This window comes from Phacochoerus africanus, chromosome 11, assembly GCF_016906955.1.
Source record: "Phacochoerus africanus isolate WHEZ1 chromosome 11, ROS_Pafr_v1, whole genome shotgun sequence".
Taxonomy (NCBI): domain Eukaryota; kingdom Metazoa; phylum Chordata; class Mammalia; order Artiodactyla; family Suidae; genus Phacochoerus; species Phacochoerus africanus.
The window spans coordinates 135,494,404-135,520,083 of record NC_062554.1 but is presented as its reverse complement, the minus strand read 5'-3'; the positions used below and the strand labels follow the sequence as shown (position 1 = coordinate 135,520,083).

At 48.2% G+C, this 25,680-nt stretch overlaps 1 protein-coding gene and 1 long non-coding RNA gene across 3 annotated transcripts in view; one reads left to right on the top strand and one right to left on the bottom strand.

The window, feature by feature from the left end:
• Positions 1 to 452: 452 nt before the first annotated feature.
• SPATA48 (spermatogenesis associated 48) overlaps positions 453 to 25,680 on the bottom strand; it is a 46,429-nt gene continuing 21,201 nt past the window's right edge. Inside the window, exons 4-9 of the mRNA XM_047753831.1 lie at positions 22,232 to 22,370; positions 20,232 to 20,299; positions 15,226 to 15,267; positions 13,457 to 13,564; positions 3,952 to 4,059; positions 453 to 700 (exon numbers count right to left, since the gene is read on the bottom strand). Coding sequence (XP_047609787.1) covers positions 577 to 700; positions 3,952 to 4,059; positions 13,457 to 13,564; positions 15,226 to 15,267; positions 20,232 to 20,299; positions 22,232 to 22,370 — 589 coding nt within the window. The 3' untranslated portion in view covers positions 453 to 576. The remainder of the gene's footprint in view (positions 701 to 3,951; positions 4,060 to 13,456; positions 13,565 to 15,225; positions 15,268 to 20,231; positions 20,300 to 22,231; positions 22,371 to 25,680) is intronic.
• LOC125111761 (uncharacterized) lies at positions 8,287 to 13,234 on the top strand. 2 transcript variants are annotated; one of them, XR_007130931.1, is made up of 3 exons: positions 8,287 to 8,840; positions 10,850 to 11,413; positions 11,693 to 13,234. It is a non-coding gene; the product is annotated as an uncharacterized LOC125111761 (long non-coding RNA). The 2 variants fall into 2 exon arrangements; XR_007130930.1 differs by having other exon boundaries at positions 10,850 to 11,771; positions 12,642 to 13,221.

Here is a 25,680-nt window from a genome sequence, read left to right as displayed (position 1 = left end):
GACAGGCCACAGGCGGACACTGCAGGGGACATGTGTGGCCTCTGATCCTCATGGAGCCTGGCGCATGCCTGTCTCTCTGAAAGAGAAGCCATGGTGCCAGCGAAGGAAGGCTCTTGTCCTCTTGATCACAGAGGCCGTCCCCACGCGACACGCCCTGGGTGAAAAGAAGAACGCCGCTCTCTTTTCTCATCCACGACACAGGGGCTTTGATGGCTAATCTGTGATCACAGACTCTGTGATCTAGGCTCTTCTGTTACAATCCCTACAGTGACGTGAAACCTCTAGGGAGCCTGGCATTCCAGCTCTAAAGAGGAACCTTCTAAAATAAAACCACTGCCACTGGTGGCTTCCAGAAACCGCAGGCTGCCACCATGGCATGGTGGCATTGCAGGGCAGTGCCAGCTGAATGACTGAGGCTGGGGGGCACCAAACCTTGTCCACCTTCTACACACACACACACACACACACACACACACACACGCTGGGCACAGGCTTTCACCTTACTTCTTTTATTTCCCATCGCAGGGTGCACACTGCCGCCCCAAGGCTCAGGCCTCGTCAGAGGGCAGGTCCTTTTCAGGAGCCTACAGTTTCCTTTTCCTTCTTCTCGAAAGGGTTGTGGGGCTTCACAGTCGTGACCATTTGAGACAGCGGCCCCTGGTGACGGAAGATGTCAACTGCCATTTCTTTCCATAAGACGCTATAAAAGAACGGAGGAAAAAAAGACACATAAAATAAAATAAAAATACACAACTCCATACACTCTCCAATTAAGGGTGTACACAGATGGGGGCGAGAGAGCAGAAGCCCAGGACAGAGACTGGGGGTGGTCGGTCCTTGTGTGTGTTGCTTCCTTTATTTCATTTTTTTGCCCTCAGTTCATTAATTGTCTTCTATGCACAGAAGTGCAAACAGTTTAGCTGACTGAAAATCTACTTTGTGCCTAGAATAACCGTAGACGCCAGGAGTACAGAAAATACAGCCCAAAGCAGATGAGGATATGCAGAGAAGCAGCTGAACAACCAAGAGTTCTGCAGGGGTGGGCTCTGGGCCTGACGGAGGAAGGGTCACCTTTCTGGGTTGAGGAAGGATGGTCACCCAGAATCTATGACAGCGAGGACTTAGGGGGGTCGGGGAAGTCAACCTGGGGCAGGCAAAGGTCAGAGTTCCCTGAGACAGGAAGGTGGGAGGGCACGGACCACGTGGGTGGGGCTGGTGGGGGAGAGGAAGGTGGGGGTGGGAGGGGCGGTGTGGGGCCCAGAGCTGGCTCCACCCTGCAGGTGGGGGAACTGAGCTCTAGATGCGCTCTGCCTCCACAAGTCTTAGTCTGCTCATTCCCCGGTGGAAACAAAGCCCTGGAGTTCCCATTGTGGCACAACGGAAAGAAACTCAACTAGCATCCATGAAGATGCCAGTTCGATCTGTGGCCTCACTCAGTGAGTCAAGGATCTGGCCTTGCCATGAGCTGTGGTGTAGGTCACAGATGCGGCTCGGATCCCCCGCTGCTGTGGCTGCGGTGGAGGCTGGAGGCTGCAGCTCCAATTCGACCACTAGCCTGGGAACCTCCACATGCTGCGGGTGCAGCCCTAAAAAGCAAAAAAGAAAGAAAAAGAAAGCAGGCCTTGACAAATTTCTTGTGAGAATTAAAAGAAAGAAAAAAAAAACGTGAAAAAGTAGAATGCAAAGCAAATGACGCCTTCCGAACCCCACCTGTGCCCGGAGGTGTCCGTCCCAGCCTCAGGACGCATCAGGCGACCTCTCGTTGATAGCAGCATGCAGCCTGTAGCACTTCTGCTGCAAATCTGCTGTTTTTCAAAACACACACATACACACACACTGCGATGCTCCCGTGCGGCAGAAGTCACAAAGTACATGGCAACTGAATCAAAAGGGGCCTGTTTTTATGCTGCGATTGTCACGAAGTAACCATTTTTTATGTTGTGGAACAAGGTGGCGGAGGTGACAACTCCAGCTTCTGTGAAGGTTGCCTTCTGGGGTGAGGCAGGCACAGGAAACACTGGGCGTGCCAGCTGGAGTGGAGAGGAGCCGGCCTCACCCGCGGATCCCGAGACCCACGGCGCCCCTCGCCCCCACCTCCTCCTCTTGAATGTGGCCCCTCAGTCCCTCTGCCTGCTTGCCCACACCTCCTCACAACACCCATCCTAGGCCCGGCTGGTGTCCTGCACAACTTGCTCAACATGTGTCTCGGGGACCTCGTGGCCCTCCACCCCTCGGCGTGGACGTTCAAGGCCTAAGCCGCTCAACCCCAAGCCCCCTCTGCAGCCCACCAACCACAAAACCCACCTCAAGTGTGCAGTTCCCGCCTTGGGGGGTCAGCTTCCATTGGACACAAGAGCTGGAGGAGGGAGAGGGCTGGGGGCTGCGGGGGGAGTGGGTGGCCGTCTGCTGCTCAAGGATGCTTAGAAAGGGAAGGAACAAGGGAGAGGCCCAGGGAGGAACCCAGGCTGAAGGGGAGCCAGAGCTCCAGGGAGGATGGACCTTTTAGAAAAGTGAGAGCATGTCTTTCTGAGGAAAGGCAGTGGAAGCAGTGGTGGGAAAAGATTCTGATTGAGAGGGGAGAGATGGGGCCCTGGGGCAGTGTGGCCGCTCCTGGGAGAGGGTGAGTCCCCCGAGGGCAGGGCTGTGGGCACAAAGACATGTGCATGTGGCCACTTCGGGGATAGGACAGGCTTTCAGCAGGAGGGGCCTCATCCCCCAGAGCAGCAAGGGGCGCATCAGAGGCTGGTGCTCGGCAGTGTCCAGGGCACGCCCTGCGCAGAGGGCATCTCAGAAACAGCAGGAATTCCTGGAACACCGTGAACATTTGTTGACTCAAGGAAAGAACCCATGAAGTGACCAGCGAAGGAGAGGGGAGAGCTGGATGAGCCGAGGGCCGGGATCCAAGAGGCCCTCCACGGCCCCGCCCTTCGGGGCCCTCAGGAAGCCCATCGGGCAGGAGGTCACGTCTGGTCACTGCCTGACGGTCACCACCCCCTAGCCCAACCTGGCTGCAGAGTCCCCGGGCCCCCCCAGGGCCCCCTTGAGCACAGCACCTGTCCTGCCTTCTGCACAGCACACGCCTCTCCAGCATCACTGCTTCTGCAGTTACCTGTGCACTCGGCCTCCCTCCATCATTTTTTCAGTTACCTGTGTGCCTCTTGGCCTCGGCCGTCTTACACACCAGAAAGTAAGGTCCCCAGAGCCAGGATCTGTCCTGCTCATCCTGTGTGCTCAGTGCCTTGAACAGGGCCTGGCCCAGGGTGGGTGCCCCTGAGGGTTGGATAAAAGGATGGATTTTCCACCGAAAAGGAGAAAAGTCACCCTTTGGTGGTCGGGGGAGGGGGCTGCCTCCCTCCCTCTTCTGACATGGGAGAGCTTATTTATCACACAGGGCCTCTGGCCCCGGCTAAGACGCATTTGCATTTTCTGAACTGTGTCATCTTATTCGCAAGGGCAGACTCCCCTCAAACACTTTCAAATATGACATATGACACGCACTGACCCGCCTCTTCTCTGGCAGCTTCCAAGCTCGGAGCGGGAGACAACCCCCCATCGAATCCCTCCTGTTCTCAACTTGCAAAATGGTGTTTAAAAATACAGGTGGCTTTCCACAGAAACTTGTCTTTTATGAAGAATGAGGTGGAGGTGGTTATTCAAAGGGAGTAAATACGCGCCTCACACAGCACGTTCCACGCGTGTTTGGCTGACAACGCCGAAGGGGGATACGTGTGCAGAGCTGGGTCCCAGAGGCAGAGACACTGTTCCCCTAAGACGCTTTAAGTATCTCGATGTGCTCCTTTCAGCAACAAGAGGGCGAAAATGCACTCTTCCGTCTTTTCAGACCTGACACCCAATGTTTTAAACAATGGGCCCTTAATTGTTCTTTAATGGCAGGATCACAATTGGGGTGCCCCTCCCCCATAGCTGGGTACACGGGGACTCATAACTTACCGGTGCACTTCCGAATCTGGCGAGGGGGTTGTAGATGGAATATTAGAATTTGCTGGATGGGTGGCCGTGAAATGAACCTTTCCGGTGTATCCTGGAATATTGGCAGAGCTAAAGGAGAGACAGCAAAGAGGGGGAGACAGGAAATGACAATAGCAATTTCTGCAAGAGTCACGGCCTCCAGCGCCCAAATAGGAAGACGTCGAGAAGGACGCCGTCTAAGGGTTTTGTCCCAAGTAAGGCCTGGAAATCCATCGCGGACAGGAGAGCACGCCGGCCTGGCGGGGCTGCAGAGCGCTGCAGGCAACAGTCCTACTCCAGGACCGAGGAAACTTATTGCAAGACTATGTTTTTCTACTGTTTGGATGGGCGTGTGTTTTACACACATGATTCGCCGTTGAGCTGTTTCGTAATGAAGGCAGACACGCTTTCTTTACCAAAGAGCGGACGTGGTCCCGCACAGAGCTGGGAGACGCGGACTCCAACATCGGTGGACATACAGCTGGGATGTTCAAGCGTGTCCTGCTCGCCCCACTAATGTACGGACTTCGCATCATCTCCGGAAGGGCAGCGTTTAGCTCAAGGCCCCCGACTCCTCTGCCTCCCAGGTCCTTTCCCCCCCGGGGGAGAGAGAGGAGGAGAACACAGGATGTGTGGCAGGGTCCCCAGAGTGCATCGAAAATCCGTCTCTATAAAGGCAAAGGCAATCGTGCAAAAACAAATGTTTCCTTAGGTCGCCCAGAGCAGGCGAAGAGTCACCGCTCTTGTTACCATTTTTACGGCATTCACACCCTTTCCCTAGATTATCTCCTGAGGGAAAGGAGGGGCCGGGCCCTGCACGGGCCCAGCCCGAGGGCTGTTTAAGACAGGCAGCCTCACCCTCAGGAGCAAGGGAGCCTGTGAGGTTGGAACTGTATTTCGAAGAGCAGGAACCCACTCCCTGCAAACCACGGGGCTCCCCCAGATAACACGCCGCCTCTGGAGCTCAGCCCTGAGGGTCCCGCTTGCCGCCGGGCCTGCTCTGGGGACAGAGCGATGCACTGCCATCGGGGCAGGGAGAAGGCCCGCTCAGCTTGCCTTGTCTGCATCCTGGGTGGCTAGCGCCTGCATCCCTGGCCCCTTTCTGGGAGCGTGACAGCCCTTGGCCTGGGCCCTCATGCTGACACGACAGCAGGAGCAGCAACCACCAAGCCTCTGCAGAAGGCCGGGGCGGGGGGCGGGGGTGTGCCCTCTGTGGGTCTCCTGGTTTTGTCCCGTCCTTCCCACACATCCAGTAAAGTCAAGGACACCTCCAGGCACCCCTGACCCCAGGAGGAATTTTCACTCTGAAGTTTCAGGAGGCTGCCCTGCCGTGGCAGGTGGCAGGCAGACAGCTGAGAGCAAGCAACAAACCTGCGCTCAGGGTCTGGCTCAAATCTGGGCCCGTGACTCCACTCGGCGGCTCTCAGACCTGGACAGTGATGAAGCCTCTTGCGGCGTCGGCTAGAAGGGGTGATAAGACCAAGCTCAAGGACACGGGCTCAAGGTCCTTTCTGTACCCTTCCATGCATGGACCAGGTGCTGGCATCACGATGCTGGGTGGACATGACGTACCAGACAGGCCCTGCACTGGTCAATGTCCCCTGTGTCTGGAAGAACCACTGCCCAGCTCAAGGGCGATAAAACAGGGGACACTGGGGCAGACGAGGCGAAGAGAAATCCCACCGAGGGCAGCAGCAGAATGAGCCGTGCAAGGTCATGGAGCTTGTGAGACGAGGGGAATCAGGGCCAGGCCTCCCTTCCGAGCCCACGTGGCCCCGGGCCGGCTCAGCCAGGCTACCTCCCAGGGTGCTGGGGGTTGGAGGCTGTCAACGAAGGTGAAGGCAGCTGGCAAGTCTTTAGCACTTGGTAGGTACTCACCTAATTCTCATTGAAATATAAGATTTTTAAAGAAATAAGAAATGTGCAAAACAGGAGCCTGGTAGGTGAAGGGCGCAGTTTATCCAGCGCAGGATGCTGGAGAGACATTAAGACAGTGGATTCCAAACGTTGCTGGGAAAACTCCCGGGGATTTTTAAAAGGTACTGATGCCTGACTCCCACCCCCCAGATAGTCAGATTGAATTGGTAAGGGGTGTGACCCGGGAATTGGGGTTTTTTTAAATCTCTCCAGGTAATTCTAGCATGCAGCCAAGTTCAGAAGTCTCTGTTTCAGGTTTGTTGGAGGTACCTGGGTGAGTGAACCACCGCTGCCAAATTCTAGGCAGTGCCCTTTAGGATTTCTCGGAATTTTCTTGAAGAATTGCGGCTGTATGTGAGAGAGGTTTAAAAAAATGGGGCAAAGTCATTCATGCATATGTCCCTCCCCCAAACATTCAAGCTTCCATGCATGTTACAGAGGAAATCCCCTCCTCTGTGTGAGAGGTTTTTTCCACCGGCCCCGGACACCTGCAGCATGAAAATGCCTCTGAAGTCACAGCCTCCCATCAGAGCAGTTAAGAAGCCAAAGATGGGAGGGAGTGATTTGTCAATCAGGAGAAGGGCTTGATACAGAACACCATGCGACGGCGACAGGTGGCTCGTGGCGTGCAGGTCACTGATGTCCCACGCATCGTCCATCACACTGGAAGAGTATCCTATGACTTCATAGCTAAAAATAACAGCAGACCGAATCAAAGACAGGCTGCTTGGGTTTGAGAAGCGAATTCAGTTGCATAATAAACTGCCAAGTGTGTGAAAACGAAAGTCCTCACCCACGTCGCTTCTACGACCTATTCCTTTTAACCCGTTTGCAAGGACAGTGCAAGGGGACGTTTTTCCCCTTCAGTGCAACATGTTGACCTTCAATCCAGAAGAGAATGGTCTCTGGGAGGCACTCTGCAGACGCGTGGCTGATAGGTGACACGGTTTTTCAGACGGAAGACACAAAAGTATTAAAGACACTGAAGCGGATGGGCGCGGGGAGAACTTCCAGCTCAGGGGTGGGTTCAAACCCAGGCCTCCTCTAAGGAAAGCCAGGAGAAGTGGGCACCGCCTGAAAATAAGAGAAGTCTTCATTTTCATCTTTGCTCCACAGCTGCTGGTCTTTTGAACTCCTTCTTTGGTACCCACGTCCCCAAATAAGTCTAGAGTTGGCCCACTGGTGGGTAACATGAATCAATTCCTGCCTCTGTACAACCACGTGGGCTCTGCTCACCAGAGCACAACAAAATAGACATGAAATAACTTGCGAACTACAAGGAAGAGTGTAAACCAGTCAGAAAAAGGGAGCCCAGACGGTGTGTGATCACACAAAAGAGAGGCAACGGAGCAAAGCCAAGTTACATGCGGGATGCGGGCCTCGCGGAGGTGGATTAGAACCCCATTCTGCACACCGTGGTCTCTGAACCACAACCCTGGTCATCCTCCTGGAGCGCCCACTGCCGCCCAGGCACCCCGAGGACCTTACGTGAGACCACTTATTTACTCTCACAGCACCCTGTGTCACAGGACCTGGGATCACGCCCATTTTAGAGATGAGGGCACAGAGGCAAAAAGTCTAAGTCGGGTGCCCAGAGACAACGGAGCTGGCAGGTGGCAGAATCGACCCAACCCAGAAGGCCTGACGCCCAGGCTCCCGGCCGAGCCAGGAGAGCTGTGCTGGCGTGGAGCAGATTGTCCTTATTCCAGGTGCGGCTGTGGCACGGGTTCTAGCCACTTGGACGCTCAGTTATCGAGAGCTATTCTGTGGGAGGTGCAGATCCAGCCGAAGTCAGCCGGGCCTGGCTCCTGAGAGGAGCACGTGTTTTAAATGCTCAGCCAACCCAAGCGGGCAAAAGACCTTGGATGCCTCTAAGAGCGGCAGTGGGGGTGGGGGGTGGGGGGGGATGGGAGGGCTATAGAGAGGGGTGTGGGCTCAGGGTCCCAGCAGCTGGTGTTTGCCTCCAGGCTGCCCCCACCAGCCCTGTGACCCTGGGAGCACAGAGTCAGAGCTTTCTGAGCCACCTCCGCCCACATTGGGGACATCTGCAGCTTCCTGGCGGGGGGGGGGGGGGGGGGGGGGGAGGTTACCCGTGCAGATGTGGGGGGAGGGGAGGCAGGCCTGGGGAAAAATGGGAGGATCCAGGCTTCAGGGAACCTTGAGCGAAGGGGGTGCACAGGGAAGGCTGAGGGTGGGGGGCAGCAGAGGGGAAAATGGAAGAGGGCTGTGGAGCTTGGACTGACGTGCTTGTCGTTCAGTGAGAAATCCCAGTCAGACCAGAACCGGTTTGGTCCTGGGCTGTGTTTCTCTGAATGCAATAAGATGCTGTGGCCCCCGATCGGTTCAGAAATGAGTTTTACTCCTTATCCTCTAGTGGATGTTTTTTCTGCCCCTTTCCTAGAAGCCTCGCAGCTTCCACCTGGAAGGGGACATAGAAATGACCCAGCAGCTGACCTCCGGAGCAGGGCTGAGGCTCAGGAAGCGCTCAGTGGCTGGAGGCTCCGCCCAGAGGCCTGGCAGGCGGCTCTCCTAACCCTCCTGAAATGAGGCATCTGGGGCACCATCTCCTCTGCCTTGGCCTCCTCATCTGCAAAGTGGGGCGAGCACCCCTTCCCGCACCTCTGGCCTCATCACCCTACTTTGAAAAGCAAATGAGAGAGCAGATGTGAAAGTTCTCTGAAAAGGCAGAAGTGTTGGCGGGTCGAAGGAACTGCTATTCATAGCCTGTCTTCAACCTGGGCTGCGGTGAGAGCCCTTTAAAAGTGCAGCGCCCGCGGGAACAGGCAGGGTGGCCCACTTCCAGCTCAGCTCGGTCCTGCCCAGGGGTCCACTCTGGACAGTTCCTCCTTATTCGAAGATGCATCACCCCTGAAATGACTGAGGTAAAGCAGAGGGAACACGAAACCCCGTGAGGTCCTGAAATAAGAGCCTGCAGTTCAGTGGAAGACAGCACGGTGAGGGGCTGGGTGGATGTGGGAGACCAACAGCCAACGGCGTCTGGAAAGCACCGGCGTGGGGTCAGAGGGTGCACCCCTCCTGCTCGGAGCCCCAGGGTCCCGGGGGGAAAACAAGGGGGAGGCGGGAAGGCGGGACCAGCTGAGAGGCAGGTGGAGCACCAGCGGCCGGCCCTCCATGTCCTTGGAAAGGGTAAGGCCGAGGCTTCTGGATGCCGCCTGTGCCCCGATCTGCCTTTACACATCCTTCTGCTGGCGGGTGCTTTGCACTCAGGACACCCGAACGCAAAGCATTTTGAAGCTACATGGAACTGCACACTCATTACTAAAAGGAAACAAATTTCTCTTCAGCCCTGCTCATTACGCTCTTGCAAAGAATATGACTCTAGTATTTAAGAGAAGAATTAAAAAGCAAAACAAAACAAGATTTGGAAAGAAAACAAGATTCGGGGGGGGGGGATCCTTATGTTCATCTTGTTTGCTTGACACAGATTATAAGTGATGAGTGACTCCGCACCATTTTTTTGGGGGGGGGGATGTAATTCCTACTCCTCCCTAAGCTTCAAGAACTCCTGCTGAGACTTGCCAGCGGGAGGGGGGAGGGAGGGGGATGGGCGGGAGTGTGGGGTCGGTAGATGCAAACTGACATTTAGAATGGAGAAGCAATGAGGTCCTGCCGTAGAGTGCAGGGAACTACGTCCAATCTCCTGGGAGAGAACATGCTGGAAGATAAGAAGGGAATGTAGGTATCTGTGTGACTGGGTCACTTTGCTGGGCTGCAGAAATTGGCACAACATTGTAAATCAAAAACACTTTAATAAAAAAATGTTTTTATCCACGCTGAATGCAGTGGATATTGTGGGTTCCAGTTCCTAAACTAGTCCCAAGTGAGATGCTGGGAACCTCAGTGGAAACTGAAGTATGGCCTCGGGTTCCTTCCCTCAAATACCTTTTAATAGCGGGGCATGCCTACCAAATCAGAAAATAGTTTACTTTTAATGAGAAAATGCATGCGACAATTCCCCGTCTAGGGATTTACGCTACAGAAATGTGTGCATAACCAGGCAAAGATCCATGCAGAGGTTTTTACTGCTCCGTGTTTAACAACAGGGAAACGTTTGGAACAGCTTGGCCTCTGTAAACCACGATGCAGCTCACAGGGGGACGCCATGCAGCCTTGAGAGAAGACCCTAATAGCCCCGCGTAGTGCCAGGGAAGACGGCTGGGCATACATCAACCCTGCACCCGCGCCCAACACGCGGGCACACACCGTGAAGCGCAGGCGCCTGCACACTGCAGACAGCAGGCAGGCTTGAGGGAGCAGTTGAAGACGTACCATTCTCAATATCAGGACAGAAAATGAGAGAGGAATTTTATTCTCACAAACATGTTGGACTTGTTTTTATATGAACAAGAAAGAAAGATGCTGTCTGGTGAGCTTGGATGCCGGCACTGACGTGAGGGGCGCAGATACACACTGGCCGTAAAATCTGGTTCCACTGTACACTTACCTCACACAGCCAGGGAAGGATTCGGCGACTTGCTTAAGAGTGTCTACGTATTTTGACCCCATTATCCACTGCAAGGAGTCTCCGTGAAGCGGGAAATTCCAAATCACAGAAAAAGCTCACTTAAAAAATGTCTGAGAGCATTATTTAGCACAGCCACAAATGGGAAGAATTTACACGTGGAGCCGAAACGAACTAGTCAGTGACAGTGTATCTACACACATGAAAACGACGATGAGCTCGTGCGCCCACGATGACGTCATCATGGGAAAGTAGTGAAAATTCTTTAGGTAGTGTTATCGCAGCTCCATAAATACACACAAGCAAGATGAAAGAGGCACATGACTGATGGAAAGGCGCCAAAATTTTATGTTTATGTGCGAAAGTTTGGTGTATTTTTAGAGTTTTGTTTCTGCACTTTTTCTCTAATTATCAGGTTCAGTTTTAGACTTACTTTAATTAAAAATTTCTCCCTTCCTTCCTCCCTTCCCTTCTTCGCAGCACCCATGGCACGTGAAGTTCTGGGGCCAGGAATCGAATGCAAGGCTCTGCTGTGACCTATGGCACAGCTGCAGCAACGCGGGATCCTTAAAAGTTATTCTTAAAACTGTTCGTCTATCACCACCAATACAGCAGGCATGTCAGGCAATTTGGTGGCCAGACTACAAAATCAATGAATGAGAAAAATTTGAAAGCATTTACGCTTTGGGGAAGCTAGTGATTCCCACAGTGGAGCCGCCTGAACTCAGGAGTCAGTAGCCTTGACTGTCTGAAGCGCGGCTCCCAGCGCGGGAGTGGGCGCTGGGCAGGGCTCCCTGCCGTGAGCAAGCACACGGACGACGAGCATCTTAAGGACAGTATCAAAGCGATTTCTGAAAGTTTCGATGAGAAGACAGAGGGAGAGTCCTCTTCGCCCTCGAAGAGGATGGTGCTCTCCGCTGGGCGCAGAGCAGATGCGCTTCCGGCCGGGACCCCACGCAGTGGCATCGCGTCGTGTGGATGCTTCCGCGCTGGGCTCAAGGTGATCTTGTGGCGACGAGGCCCCGTTTTTGTTTAGAGACTCAAGTACGTATAGAAACACCATAAAGCAAAGCAAGAAAAGGAGAAGCACGGAGTCTGACAGTGATGCCTTCTGGGTGGGGGAGGGAGACCCCAGAAATGAGGCTGGGAGGAGGACACGGCTGGCTTAGAAGACTTGAATAAAATGCTATTTCCTTGGCTAGGTGGGGGACGCAGAGGCATTTCCTCGTTCCTTTACTTTGTATGTTACATAGGACACCATATACATAGATTTGGTATCAGTACCTTAAAGTAAAAATGGAAAACATTTCTTTGTGTTCAAAGGTTAAAATTCTATTTAAACACGAAACCTCCTTCATTGAGAAACTTCGCGACCTCAGAGGCCCTCTAGTGCCCAATTTGGGTAAGTGCAGTTAAATGTCTTCAATTCTTTTACATGATCATAATTTCTTTTCCTTAAAAACAGAAATTAACAGCGAGATGAGGGCAAACGGCATATGCTCCCAGATGTATTCAAGCTGAAGGGTATGTTCTTCATCAAATTTTAAAAATGCTGCCAGACTGATCTTTACTGTCTTTGAAGAATGACCCCAAAGAATCTGCTTTGATTCTTCAGAAAGAATGTTTCATAAAACACTTCAAAATTCAAATGGACATTTCAAAGGAGAAACAGTACTACATTTTTATGCCCATAGAATATTTGCAGTTGGTTTTGTCCTCATATGCTTTCTTAGAATTGTTAGAATTCCTGCGTTTAATAGCCATAATTTCCTTGCAGAAATTAAGGAAGAATCATATCAATGAACCCTTCCTCAGGACTCAGCTAAAACATCACAGCCTTGAGTCTTGTGGGTGAGAGTGACCCCTCAGTCCAACTGAGATCAAAAGCAAGGAGTTAACTCTGAGGGAGGCTTCCCCTCCCCCTCCTTCCCCTCCCCCTCCTTCCCCTCCCCCTTCCCTTCCCTCCCCCCCTTCCTTTTCTTTCTTTAGGTTGAAATAGATCAGCTCCCTTAATTCTTCAGTGCACTAAGTTACAGAGATATATTTTAAAATCAAAGTTGTGAAACGTACTTTAGTTTGGCCAAGTAGTCAAGGGAATTAGAGAGTCAGAATACGTAGCATAGGAAAATCCAAAATTATTTTATGGGATTTAAATAGGTCTGAAGGACAGATAATGTGAAATTTAGCTGGTTTGTCATATGGGCATAAGCGATTTTTTTTTTTAAGTGGAAATCCATTAACATTTAAAAACCTGTTGTGATTCACACTATAGCCTGGCACGACCTCTCCTGCAAGCTCTGCAGTCATCACAGAAACGGATGGTGTAGCAGCCATGCTCGGCAGCTCAGTGGCCTAATGAAAAGACATAGCACCTCGGCTTCCTGTAGCGTGTCTTGAGAGTGCCAGGGAAGTCATTTCTGAGTCTCGCTGTTGCCATCGGTGAAAGCAAATATATATCTACCTTTACATTCTTGTTGTGTGTGTGTGCACACATTACATATATTTTTACATTCTGTTTTGTGTGTGTGCACACACACATCTTTATAGTCTGCGTTTTACATGTGCGTGTGCACACATAATATATAGTATATATGTAGCTGCACAGGTTAGTCAGGGCTCAAAACTAATTTCCTGTGTGAGAAACCACAGTTCCTTCAGGAAACAGCTCCCTTAATTCTCCAATGCACTAAGTTACAGAGATATATTTTAAAATCAAAGTTGTGAAACATCTTTTAGTTTGGTCTTTCTTCCTAAGCTGTGCTTAAACCTAGGCCTTTCTTTTAAAAAAAATTAAAGTTTATTTCCAATGCTGTGTCAGTTTCTACTGTTTTAATGGAAGTTGATTTGCCACGTGGTGTTGATTTCTGCTCTACAGCGAAGTGACTCCGCCACATATACATACGCGTTCCTTTTCATGTCCTTGTCCGCTGTGGTTTATCACAGGATATTGGATACAGGTCCCCGTGCTCTAGGGGGGACCGAGTGGCTCCTCCACGGCCGTGTTGTAGTCCTTCATTCTTCACAAAGCCCACTGCCACGCGTCCCCTCAGTAAGGAAGTGCGGGGAATGGTCGGAAGCGGGACTCACCGGCTTGTGTTTGCAGAAAGAACTTCAGAGCTCCGAGTCCTGGCGAGAGAGGCGGTGTCTCCGTGGGGGTTGTCAATGTCCTCTGCGTTCGTCGACTGCACGCAACCACTGCTGGGGCAGAAAGAAAAGACAACTGCGTTTCTTTCTTTTCTTTTTTTTTTTTTTTGTCTTTTTGCCATTTCTTGGGCCACTCCCATGGCATATGGAGGTTCCCAGGCTAGGGGTCCAATCGGAGCTGCAGCCACTGGCCTACGCCAGAGCCACAGCAACTCGGGATCCGAGCCGCGTCTGTGACCTACACCACAGCTCACGGCAACGCCGGATCGTTAACCCACTGAGCTAGGGCAGGGATCGAACCGGCAACCTCATGGTTCCTGCGCCACGACGGGAACTCCGACAACTGCGTTTCTTTATGAGACACCCAGAGAAAACAGGGGAATGTAAGCCAGCTCTCAAAGGAAAGCTGGCCAAAATGGATCAAAACTCAAAATGCAAAAAACCAACTATGATGATGGAATGGCTTGCCTTAAAAACATAAAGTAAGGCGAGTCTCTCATGTGAAGAATAAGGGGTGATCTGCGGTTTGGGCCAGAGGGAGAGTAACTGCTGGTTTGTGATTGGGAGCAAAGAAGGGGGCTGTTTCTGCAGCCCTGCGCCTCCTTCCCTGGAGCCTGGGAGGCGTTGGGGGGCCCGGCAGAGAGGGTCCCAGAGCTAAGAGGGCGCCCGTGGAGATGGAAATGGGGCAGGTGCCTGGGGTTCTGGGCAACTGGCAATGTGCCTTCAGGCCTGAGAGAGGGTCCTGGTGGCATTTCTGGGGCCACCAGTGGAAAGATGAGTCAACTCTACTGTGAAGCAGAAGAGGCAGGAGTAATGGGGGAGGGCAGTGCAGAGGCCCGGATTCCTCCACTTTCTGGGATTTACTATGTTCTAAGCTACCGCAATCTGAAGGTTTATGCCCCCCACCCCCAATTTTTTTCTGGCCACGCCCTTGGCAGGTGGCAGTACCCCAGGCCAGGGACTGAACCCATGCCACAGCAGTGACAACAGTGGATCCTTAACTGCTAGGCCACCAGGGAACTCTCCCCACCAAATCCACAGGCTGAAATCCTAACACCCAAAGGCAACGGTATCAGGAGGTGGGAGGTACTTAAGTCGTTAGTGCTCCCAGCCCCCTGCGCTTGTGTGTGGGCACGGCAGGAAGTCTGAGACCCAGAAGAGGCCAGCTCTGACTTCCAGCGTTCAGAGCTGTGAGAAATAAATGTCTGTTGTTCATAAGCCACCCAGTCTGTGGTATTTTGTCACAGCAGCCCAGGCAGGCTAAGATACAGAGGTTTTCTCCAGCATAAAGAGAGAAGACCCCTGACAGCGGATGGCCACACCCTCGCTGTCTACAGAATGCCAGGTTTCAATTTCAAAAAGCAGGAGGTCACATTTCCTGCCCTTCAGCATTAGTGAGCAAATCACAGCTTCCACCTTAAGTGGAAAAGTCTTTCTGGTTGACAACACCCATTATTAGAAGCATCCAGGGTGTTTTATTTCATAAAATAAGCAATTTGGGAAAACTGAAAATACTGCTCCCTCTTTCTTTTATCAAACTCTATAACTCATCTTTGATGACACTCCCGTCAGGCACGGAGCTAGGAGAACAGACATTGGCTAGAAAGTGTAAGTTGTGTTTACAAGTGCCTCACAAACACGAGTGAGCTGAAAGAAACTACAATTTAGATGTAAATCTAGTCATTTTTAAAACATTAAGAAACATTACTTACGTATAGAGAGGAGGGTATTTGCTTCTGGAACTGGGACTCACACTTAGAAAATGAGAAAAAAAGGGCAGCTGAGTAACCGACATTTAAGTTAATAATGTCAAATTATTACAAATCAAATGATGACGGTATTTCCCCTTCTTAAAAAAAAAATCTTCAGAGATGTCTCATAGGAATGGGCTTCCAAAAGTTAGTAATTTTAAACAGAAACGATTTAAAGGTACAGTTTTACGTGGTGAAAAGCAAACACAGAATAAATTGACTCCAAGCAGCCGAAGGCACGCACGTCCTCGACTGAGACGCCTGTGATCTAGTCCTATTTCAGAGCTTCTTCTCCCCCGAGTTCTCCCTGCTGGGAGCCTCCTCAATGACTGGATAGGCCCTATTTGGCAAAGCTGAGCTCTCGCTTTCTCAGATCCTCAGTCTGAGTGGCTCTCAGTGACCAGAGGGTGGAGGCCTCCACGGTGGAGGAGAAGCAGCCGTAAGTTAGGCGAGATTGCGGTCACTTAGGGCGCTTCGAGGACCTTTAGGTCTATTTTGTAGTTTCCCTGCTCTGGCCCCAGAATCAGCCCTGTCTTCAAGGATCTCACACTGCCTTTTATGGAGAGTGGCATTTTAATTCAACGTCTTGGAGCTGGACCTGCTTCTGGCTGCTGGGATGTCCTGCTTCCAGGCCCTCCCAGGGGAAGGAACACATGGGTTTATATGAACCTCTGTGTGCCCACACATGTACATATAGTTCTGTATTTACTTTCTGCATATATATAAAGGCATATACCTCAAGTGAGTATCTGGGCTTGAGTCCAGATCATGGCAATAAAGTGAATGCCACAGGAAAGCGAGTCACACACACTTTTTGATTTCCCAGGGCACATTAAAGTTGTGTTTGTCCCACACTGTAGACTCCTTAGTGTGCAACAGCACTGTGTCTAAAAAATGGACATACCTAAATTAAAAAATATGTTATTGCTAAAGAATGCTAAGGAGAATGTAAGCCTTCAGCGGGTCGTAATCTTGTTGCAGAGTCACGTTAAAGCTCACTGATCACAATTAGAACTATAGTAACGATGAAAGAGCTTGAGATAGTACAAGAATGGCCAAAATGTGGCACAGAGACACAAAGTGAGCAGATGCTGTTGGGAAAAAAAAAGCACAAAGAGTTGCTTGACACAGGGTTGTCACGGCCCTTCAATTTGTAAAAAACAAACAACTTAAATAGGATTATCAACAATTTCAGCTGGCTGTGTTTACAAGGATCTTTTACTTAAATTATTACCATTCACTTTATATATATATAGAATCTATTAAAGACGATTTTTTTTACTCTTTTTTTTTTAGGGTTTCACTTGAGGCATATGGAAGTTCCCAGGCTAGGGGTCTAATTGGATCTACAGCTGCCAGCCTACACCACAGCCACAGCAACACCAGGTCCTAGCTGCATCTGCGACCTACACAGCTCATGGCAACACCGGATCCTTAACCCACTGAGCAAGGCCAGGGATCGAATCTGCATCCTCATGGATCCTAGTCAGGCTTGTTACCACTGAGCCACGTTGGGAACACCCAGAAATCTATTATTTATATTGGGGTATAAAACTATCTTTTAAATAATCTTTATACAAATTTTACATAGTATTTTTAGAATATGGATCAATACAATCTGTTTCTTAACAAGACAATATTTTTCTCAATACTGTTACTAGTTGCAAATCCAGATTCAGCATTTAAACCTGATTATGATTTTGCATATTTCCACTTCATTATTCTTTCTTCTTCTAGTAATAAAAGTCTTCTTTAAAGGGCAATTTATGCTGGCTTTATTAAAGTGATACATACAACTGTTAAAGATTTCAAAAATGTCACCTTTGATTTTTTTATTTTTCCAGAACTGAAATTTAACATTAATTTTGCTGACTAAGGCTAAAAGTCTCCCATACTTTGCTTTGCAGTTAATCATGGGTTAGGCAAATAAGAAATTAAACGTGTAAGATTAAAAACCCTCTCATTGATGTGATAATCAAACTGATCAAAATCAAACCAGAAAATCAAATGAAACCCCAGAGAATAATCTAGCTGCGGACACATGCATTTTTCTTAGGCATTATCTGTCTGTCTCACACTATTCTTCGTAATTAGCCAAGGTATATTTTGCAAAATACACATATCTATTTAAAGTGCATTTTTACATTTTGTATCCTATTGAATTTTCACAAAATGCTGGTTGTGACTCTTCACTAATGGGCTGCAACCAACAGGCAACAAACTACCCATTAAACTACCAAGAAGAGCCTCCTCATCAAACAGGGCCGTGATAACCGCCCGGTCATGCTGGGCGGTGGATCCCTTGCTCACATCAAGATGCAACTTCAAGTGGTTTAGAGATAAATGTGAATAGCAAAATTTCAATTTTTTTAAGAAAAAAGTAAAAATTATTAATCATTACTTATTACTTCTGGTGGAGAAAGAGCTATTAAAATTTTCACAAAAGTAACGAGATAGGAAAACACTGATGCGTTCAGTTACATCAAAATTCAAAACTTCGGTTCAGCAAGGCACACTGCAAAATAGAGACATCGCAGACCAGGAGATATTTTGATGCATATTAGCAATACAGGATTTTTATCCAGAATAACAGACATAAAATGACTACAATCAATCAGTAAAAGACAAACAACCCAACTGCAACAGGTGAGTTACACATCCGAACAGCCAAGGAAGGCATAACTTACAAACAATGGCTTTTAGAAGCCAGGTAAATGTAAGCTAAAGTTATAACAAAGTACAATTTCATACTTCTAAAAGTAAATTTTTTTAATTTGAAAATTCGAAATGCTGGCCACAAGGCACAGTAGTGGAAACTCAAGCATTGCCAATGGTTGGTCCACTGGTAAAACTCACTAGAAACAGTGTTGCAATATTTATACACAAAGACGTGCACACCTCTTGATGCACCAACGGCAGACAGAAGGATGCACATATACAACCCAGAAATGTCTTTTTTTACACTTGGGAACATAAAAAATGGGCGTTGCTTCCAAATTCAATAGAAATGAGACAAAATATCAAATGACAGTATGTTCACTCAATGGAAAATCACGCATCAGGGGAAATGAACACTTAGAAATGCCAGCATGTATGAGTATCATAAACACAATACTGAACGCAAATATTAAGTTGTATGAAACAGACTCACAGACACAGAGGACAGGCTTGTGGTTGCCAAGGGGGAGAGAAAGTTGGGAGTTTGGGATCAGCAGATACAGACTATTATGTACAGAATGGAGAAGCGACAAGGTCCTACTGCATATTCGCTATCTTGTGATTAAAAACCACAATGGAACAGAATCTGAAAACTACATTTAAAAACCAGACAAAAAGTCAACAGAAAGCGTAACACGTCTTAAGGATTAAAGGGGTGCATGAAAATGTGCAACAGCAAATCCGGAATAACGGTGACCCCTCGGTGGTTAATGGGCTTCGAGAGAAGGACACGGGGCATCTACAGGGTTGGGATTGGTTTGTTTTCATAGTTGGGAAGCAGATACACAGACGACCTCATTTTCCTATGTATACATTTTACATAGGGAATTTCAAAAACAAAGTTTGGGGGGCCACGCTTACAGCATATGCGTAAGTTCCTAGGCCATCAGGAATCATCATCAGTTTGTTCCAAGGATCAAACTGGCACCACAGCAGGGACACCACCAGATCTTAATCCGCTGAGGACCAGGGAGCTCTCAAAATAAAAGCAGAGATGATGGCTGGATTGTGGGTTAAAAAAGAGAACATCAGCCATAAAAAAGAACAAAATAATGCCATTTGCAGCAACATGGATGGAACTAGAGACTCTCCTACTGAGTGAAGTAAGTCAGAAAGAGAAAGACAAATACCATATCACTTGTATCTGAATCTAATATATGGCACAAATGAATGTTTCCACAGAAAAGAAAATCATAGACTTGGAGAACAGACTTGTGGCTGCCAAGGGGGAGGTCGAGGGAGGGGGAGGCGGAGGGAGTGGGAGGGATCGGGAGCTTGGGGCTAAGGGATGCAAAGTATTGCTCTTGGAATGGATTTACAATGAGATCCTGCTGTGTAGCATCGAGAACTATGTCTAGATACTTACATCGTAACACAACAATGGGAGGAAAAAGTATGTATACACGTATGTGTACCTGGGTCCCCATGCTGTACAATGGAAAACTAACTAACTAACTAAATAAATGAATAAAAGAGAACAACAAAAAAGAGACAAACTGGTGACATTTTCAAAGACAGAAAAAACACCAAGTTTTTTAGACTAACTGGAAATTTACATATGTGGAAAGACTGGTAATAAAGTCATGCCTTAATAGAACACAAAACACTGTATAATACAAAAGTGGATAGAAAATAATTTATTTATTTATTTATTTGATTTTTTGTCTTTTCTCTTTTCGGGGCTGCACCCGTGGCACATGGAGGGTCCCAGGCCAGGGGTCTTATAAGAGCTGCTGCTGCCAGCCTACGCCCCAGCCACAGCAACGCAGGATCCGAGCTGCGTCTGTGACCCACACCACAGCTCACGGCAATGCCCAGATCCTCAACCCACTGAGCAAGGCCAGGGATTGAACCCATAACCTCATGGTCCCTAGTCGGATTTGTTTCTGCTGAGCCATGACGGGAACTCCTAGAAAATCATTTATAATCATTTGAAGTCCATGCAGTTTATGCCATTATAATTCTTCATGTCACTCCTTAGTTTTAAATGGTTGTGATATATTTAATAGTCTATATTTTAAGAAGGGTGGAGTGGTAACAGAGAAAGGTGGCAACACCGAGTGATGATCTGGTGTTCTCTTTCCAGCCACAGGGATCAAGTCGGAGGGCCTTCAGGATGCTGTGCAGATGATACACCTGTTCCCTCTCTACCACTCATGGCCTAGAGCGCCAAATCCTTAATGACAACTATATGACAGCAAAAAAAAAAAAAAAATCCAGCGATGAGAACAGGAGGAGATAAAACTTACAAGTTGACTGGCTTGACCGGTGCCAAGAAAGATCTTGTTTGAAATCTGTCCCAGAGTCCACCAACCATCTAAAATCACAGCGACAATGACTGCCAAGTATTTAACAAAGTTACTTTAATTACTTCTAGTGTACAAGTTTCAAGTTGCTGTAATTATTTCTAGTACATGAGTTACAAATTACTGTGATTATTTCTGGTGCGGGAATTCCAAGTTGCTGTAATTATTTCTAGCACACAACCTTCCGAGTTGCTATAATTACTTCTCGTATATAAGCTTCAATCCTCTTCTCAGTCCGCTCCCCATCACAAGCAAGACCCCCAGCCGCCCAACGGAAGACACCCCCCAAGCATCCTTATCAACCCAGTGGGTTGCTCCTGAGCCAGTCCTGGTGTCTGCTCTGCTCTCAGACGCTCGGTTTGTTTTCTCATCGCTCCTCCACTCCCTTGTGCAAGGTCTGGCTTGGGTTTTCACCCCAAGACCAGGCTGTCCTGGCTCCACCTCAGCCCGTCCTCCGCAGCCCCAGGCTAGTCCCCCCAGGCCAGCCCCTGAGTTTGAACTTCATCTTGCTGGGAAGGACTGTGGATACAGATATAATTCAACACTGAAGAATATGTAATGAAAGACCACCTTTCATAGGGAATAAGGATATTTTAAAGTAGTAGTCATCCTTAAAAAATTAGTTATAGGAATCCAGACATGTTTTTTTTTTTTTGCCCTTTAATTGGGTTTAATTTCTATGCACAAATTTAATTTCTATTTAATTTCTATGCACAAATCCTACACTGAGATTTTATATGAAAGCTATATTTTTGCTCCTTTATGATTATTTTTCTCTGTAAAAGCTGACATTTTTCAGGACAATGTGGGTTTCTTCACCTGTAGTTCGTGAACCTCTTAGAGGCCATGTTTACAACTGTGTTTCAATATAATTGCTTTCCCTGTTAGTCCTGTGAATTTTATATATTGAAAACTTCATTATGAAAGGTGGTCCCAGAGCTTGTCAGACTCTCCCCAAAGGATGAGACAATCAAGGGAAAGAGCAGGTGCTGCGCAAGCACAGAGCAGCAGCATCTACTGCAGTATGAGGAGGTCTAAGATAAAGCCTGAAGGATACCTGAGATTCCGCCTGGAAAACCCAGAGTGGGAAAGGCAGTGGGACACTCTTTGCAAAAGATGTGGCCAGAGGAAGAGCCTGGCAGTGTTGAGGATTTGAGAGAAGCTGAGCGTAGAATGTGATGTGACAGGTGCAGTGTGGGGGGTGCTGTGTGGGTGGCAGCGTGGAAGCAAGAGGGAAAGACAGGAAGAGACGAGGAGGAGGCTGTGGGGAAGAGTGGAGACTTGGGTACATGTCGCATCAAGGACTGCGGGTCTCATAGAGAGTGATGGATTTTGACCATGGAGGGACACGGGGAGACCCCCCTTTAGGGAAAGTCCCCTGGATGTGGTCTGAATATAAGCATATGCACAGGATGGGTTCTTCATGTTCAGAAGGGACAGCCATGGTCATCACTACTGACCACTGGGCATGCCCTGCTTTATTAGACCACAAAAGCTCTTTGAGCCAAGGATTTTCCCATTCTGCCTCAAAAAGTGCAGTTAGGTCCTGGATTCAATTTCAAGGACTGTTCTCAGCAGAGGTTCTCTGATGGAATCCTCATCCTTTCTCTGTCTTCGTTATTGACTCCTTCTTTTGCTATCTTAAAATAAACACAGTGTCAGCAAATGACTTGAGAAAGAGGTCATCTTAAATGAAATTTAAAAAATTTCAATATAGATATTAACACATTTGAGTCACTGAAGATTTTTACAATTACGGCGCTTTCACGTCCATAATGTGTGTATTCACTGTGTTCTTCCCATAATTCTTAACAATACAATAAATATTACCGTGACTTAAAGTTTGGAGGTCAGTTCAGTAATAAACGCATTACTGCAAAAAAATTCAACTTTATAAGGCAGAAGGGACTGTGAAATGCAATTAATGTCCCTAATTTGCTGACCTGAGTGATTGCTGGCAACCGTTCATATCTTTTCAGGGTAAAACACTGTGAGATGGGGTCAGCAGCTCTTTCCACAGTTGTTTCTTCCGGATCAACTTTTGGTGGCAGCATCTTGTCCCAAGGAACTGCTTCATAAGCCCTATGAAATGATGGATGACATTTTGTGAAAAATACACATTTGGCACAGTTCTTAATTGGTACAGTTTGTAACAGTGTCATATTCTGTGGTGGCGGAATTCCTCAAGGCCCCCTAAGACTCCTGGCCCTGGTGTACACACCACATATAAATGCCCTCCCTCAGGTGTGGGCAGAGCAAACAGATACGGTACCAGAGCACTCTCAGGATAGTTTATATGGCAACTTGATCTGGCAAAAGAGATTGTGCACAAGTAATTAAGGTCCCTAATCGGTTGAATCTGAGTTACTCAGAAGGCAGATTATCCTAAATGGATGATCATCGAGTCTAAAGAGATGATTCCTAAAAAGAGGCAAAAAGGCAGCCGACACTCTTCAGCTCTCCTTAAACACGTCCCGTGATCCCACAGCTGCACTGAGCTGAGTGCTGCCCACAGGGTGCTGATGCTGGGGGGTGGGGACTCAGCATGGCTGGCATCTCGATTCCAGCCTGAGAAACTCCGAGCACTGAACTCAGCAGGGACAGGCCTGCACTTCCGTCTTATGCACATGTGAGGCAATAAACAGGCGTGATTTAAAGCTGCCATATTTATGGTAAAATCTGCTACACTGCAATGTATGCACTTATCTTACACTGCCCCCCTCCAAAAAAAATTATGTGAACTCTGTGGCAAATTATTTGACTAAGCAGGACCCTATGAAGCCTTCCCAATACAGACCCCCACCCATGCTCTCTGCCCTGCTTTTTGTCTGTAAAATAAAACTTTGTTTCATTTTTTGTCTTTTTTCTTTTTTTCTTAGGGCTGCATCTGCAGCACATGGAGGTTCCCAGGCTAGGGGTAAAACCGGAGCTGTAGCTGCTGCCCTACGCCACAGCCACACAACTGGGGATCCCAGCCGAATCTGCGACCTACACCACAGCTCACAGAAATGCTGGATCTTTAACCCGCTGAGTGAGGCCAGGGATCAAACCTGCGTCCTCATGGATACTAGTCAGATTCGTTTCCGCTGAGCTGCCACGGGAACCGAAAAACTTTAGAATAAATTTAATCAGAAAAGTAAGAAAATGCAGAGAGAAAGGAAGACAGTCAAACAAGACAAAAGCCAACACTTTAGCCATTAAACAACAGCAAGGCTCTTCAGGTCTTCTCCAAGGACTACAGATAACACTCTGGGCCATGGGTTTTGAGCTGTTTTGCAGCGACTGAAACCCCTAGCAGGTGGAAGCAGCTCTGCTGCCCACCAGCAAGCAGAGCCCAGACGGACTGGAAGCAGAAGGTTTATGATGCCGACTCTCAATTACCTCATCAGCAGCCAATCAGAAGAATGTCCGTGAGCCGGTCACGCCCTGCCCCTTGGACACGTGCGTCTCCTCAGTACCTGCTCCAGGGCAGGGCACAGTTTTGAGGGCACCAGTCTGCTGCGGCCCCCTTTGCCTGGCAAAGCGGCCAAGCTCTTCTTTTCTACTTCGCCCAAAACTCTGTCTCTGTGGTTCAACTCAGTGCCCATGTACAGAGGCGGAGTTTCAGCAACAGGAAGACCACTCGTTTACCAAGAAATAAACTACAGCGTAGAAAGTTGAGTTTGTCTGCTTAAGGTCAGTCGGTCACTGATGGTGGAAGTTAGAACTCAGGTGTTAGGAGTTCCTGTCGTGGCGCAGCAGAAATAAATCCCACGAGGAACCATGAGGTTGTGGGTTCGGTCCGTGGCCTCACTCGGCAGGTCAAGAATCCCAAGAATCCAGCGTTGCCTTGAGCTGTGGTGTAGGTCGCAGATGCAGCTCGGATCCTGCGTTGTGGTGGCTGTGGTGTAGGCAGGCAGCTGTAGCTCCGATTAGACCCCTAACCCGGGAACCTCCATATGCTGCAGGTGCGGCCCTAAAAAGACCAAAAGACAAAATAAATAAATAAAATGGAAGTGCCTTTAAAGAAGCAAGAATTCAGGTCTCGAAGCTCTGCCTCTGAAGCATCAGCAGCGCTCCCGCTGTTCCACAGCAGAGCCGCCAAATCGTGAGCATCAGGAGTTCACCCCGGCCAAGGGCTCCAGCCACCTCCGTAAATACAATCATTCTCTTTGTAAGGACTTGAACCTTCAGGTGTCCTCCTTTGCCCAGAGTTTTGAAAGTCATTCTTTTTGACAGACGTATGTGACAGATTCAGTGAAACAGACTCTAATTTGATTCTGAACGAATCAGTGCCTGTGCTCTCACAGGTCAGAGGACCGAAGGTCTGTGGTCCTGCCGCCTGGGGGCCAGGACCCTGCTCCTGTCCCGGCCAAACGCAGGGTCAGAGCTAACCTTCCAATCAAGCCACATCCTTCCAAATAACTCCACTGTTAGCCAAAGTCTGTTTGCAAACAGATAAGTACCAGCAATCCTTATTGCCTCAAAATTATTTACTGATGTACTGATAAAGTTAAAAGGCACAGTCACAGGTCCCATTATTTTCACTGTCGTGAACACTGTTTGAATTCCCTCACTCTGAGGTTACTTTATCCTCAAGGAAAGCAAGATCTAATAAAACATTTTCAATTTTAGTGAAGACTTTAACGGTGCACTTTTCTGAATAATATCTGAGGAATATTGCCTTAGGAAAATCAAAGCTTGACAGACACATCCCTGTCTGAGCCTCTCATATTTCATGAATATTTTATGGATTTTTTCCATAGCAGTTACAAAGATTCTTCCTTAAGAAAACTTACAAAATTAAAAAAAAATAGACTACTAAGTCATATAATTTGATACGTGGTTTTGTAAAAAACTGCTCTATTGTGAATAAAGTATCATGAATTCAACCAAAACATTAACTGTTTCTAAGATGACCACTGGAATGTTTTTTTCCTGATAAAAAACCCAGATAAGAATACAATAGAGAATGAACAACAACAACAAAAAAAATGTGGCAGGAATTTCAAGGTCTTTTAGTAATAATTCCTCATGTTTAAGATGAGATGAGAAAATTGAAAGTCAAAATTATTGAAGGATGCCAAAGTAAAATTTAAGGAAGAAACATCATCTTACCCCAAAAATATATTTGAGGACAAAAGAATCCTGTCATCAAAATATATGAAGAAGATATTATAATGAAAATTACAGCCTAATATACCTGTGAACAGACAAAAAAATCCTTAGCAAAATATATCCGGAATGCAAACAGCTGATGTCTTAGTGCTGTTGGCAATCTTTCTCAAATTGTTCTAAGATTCTGAACTCCAACTCCCTATCACATATTTCTTATGTCCTTATAAGCCTCAGGGATAATATTTATTCACAGATGCCTTTTATAAAACTGGATTTGGTGACCTAAGGCTCAAGT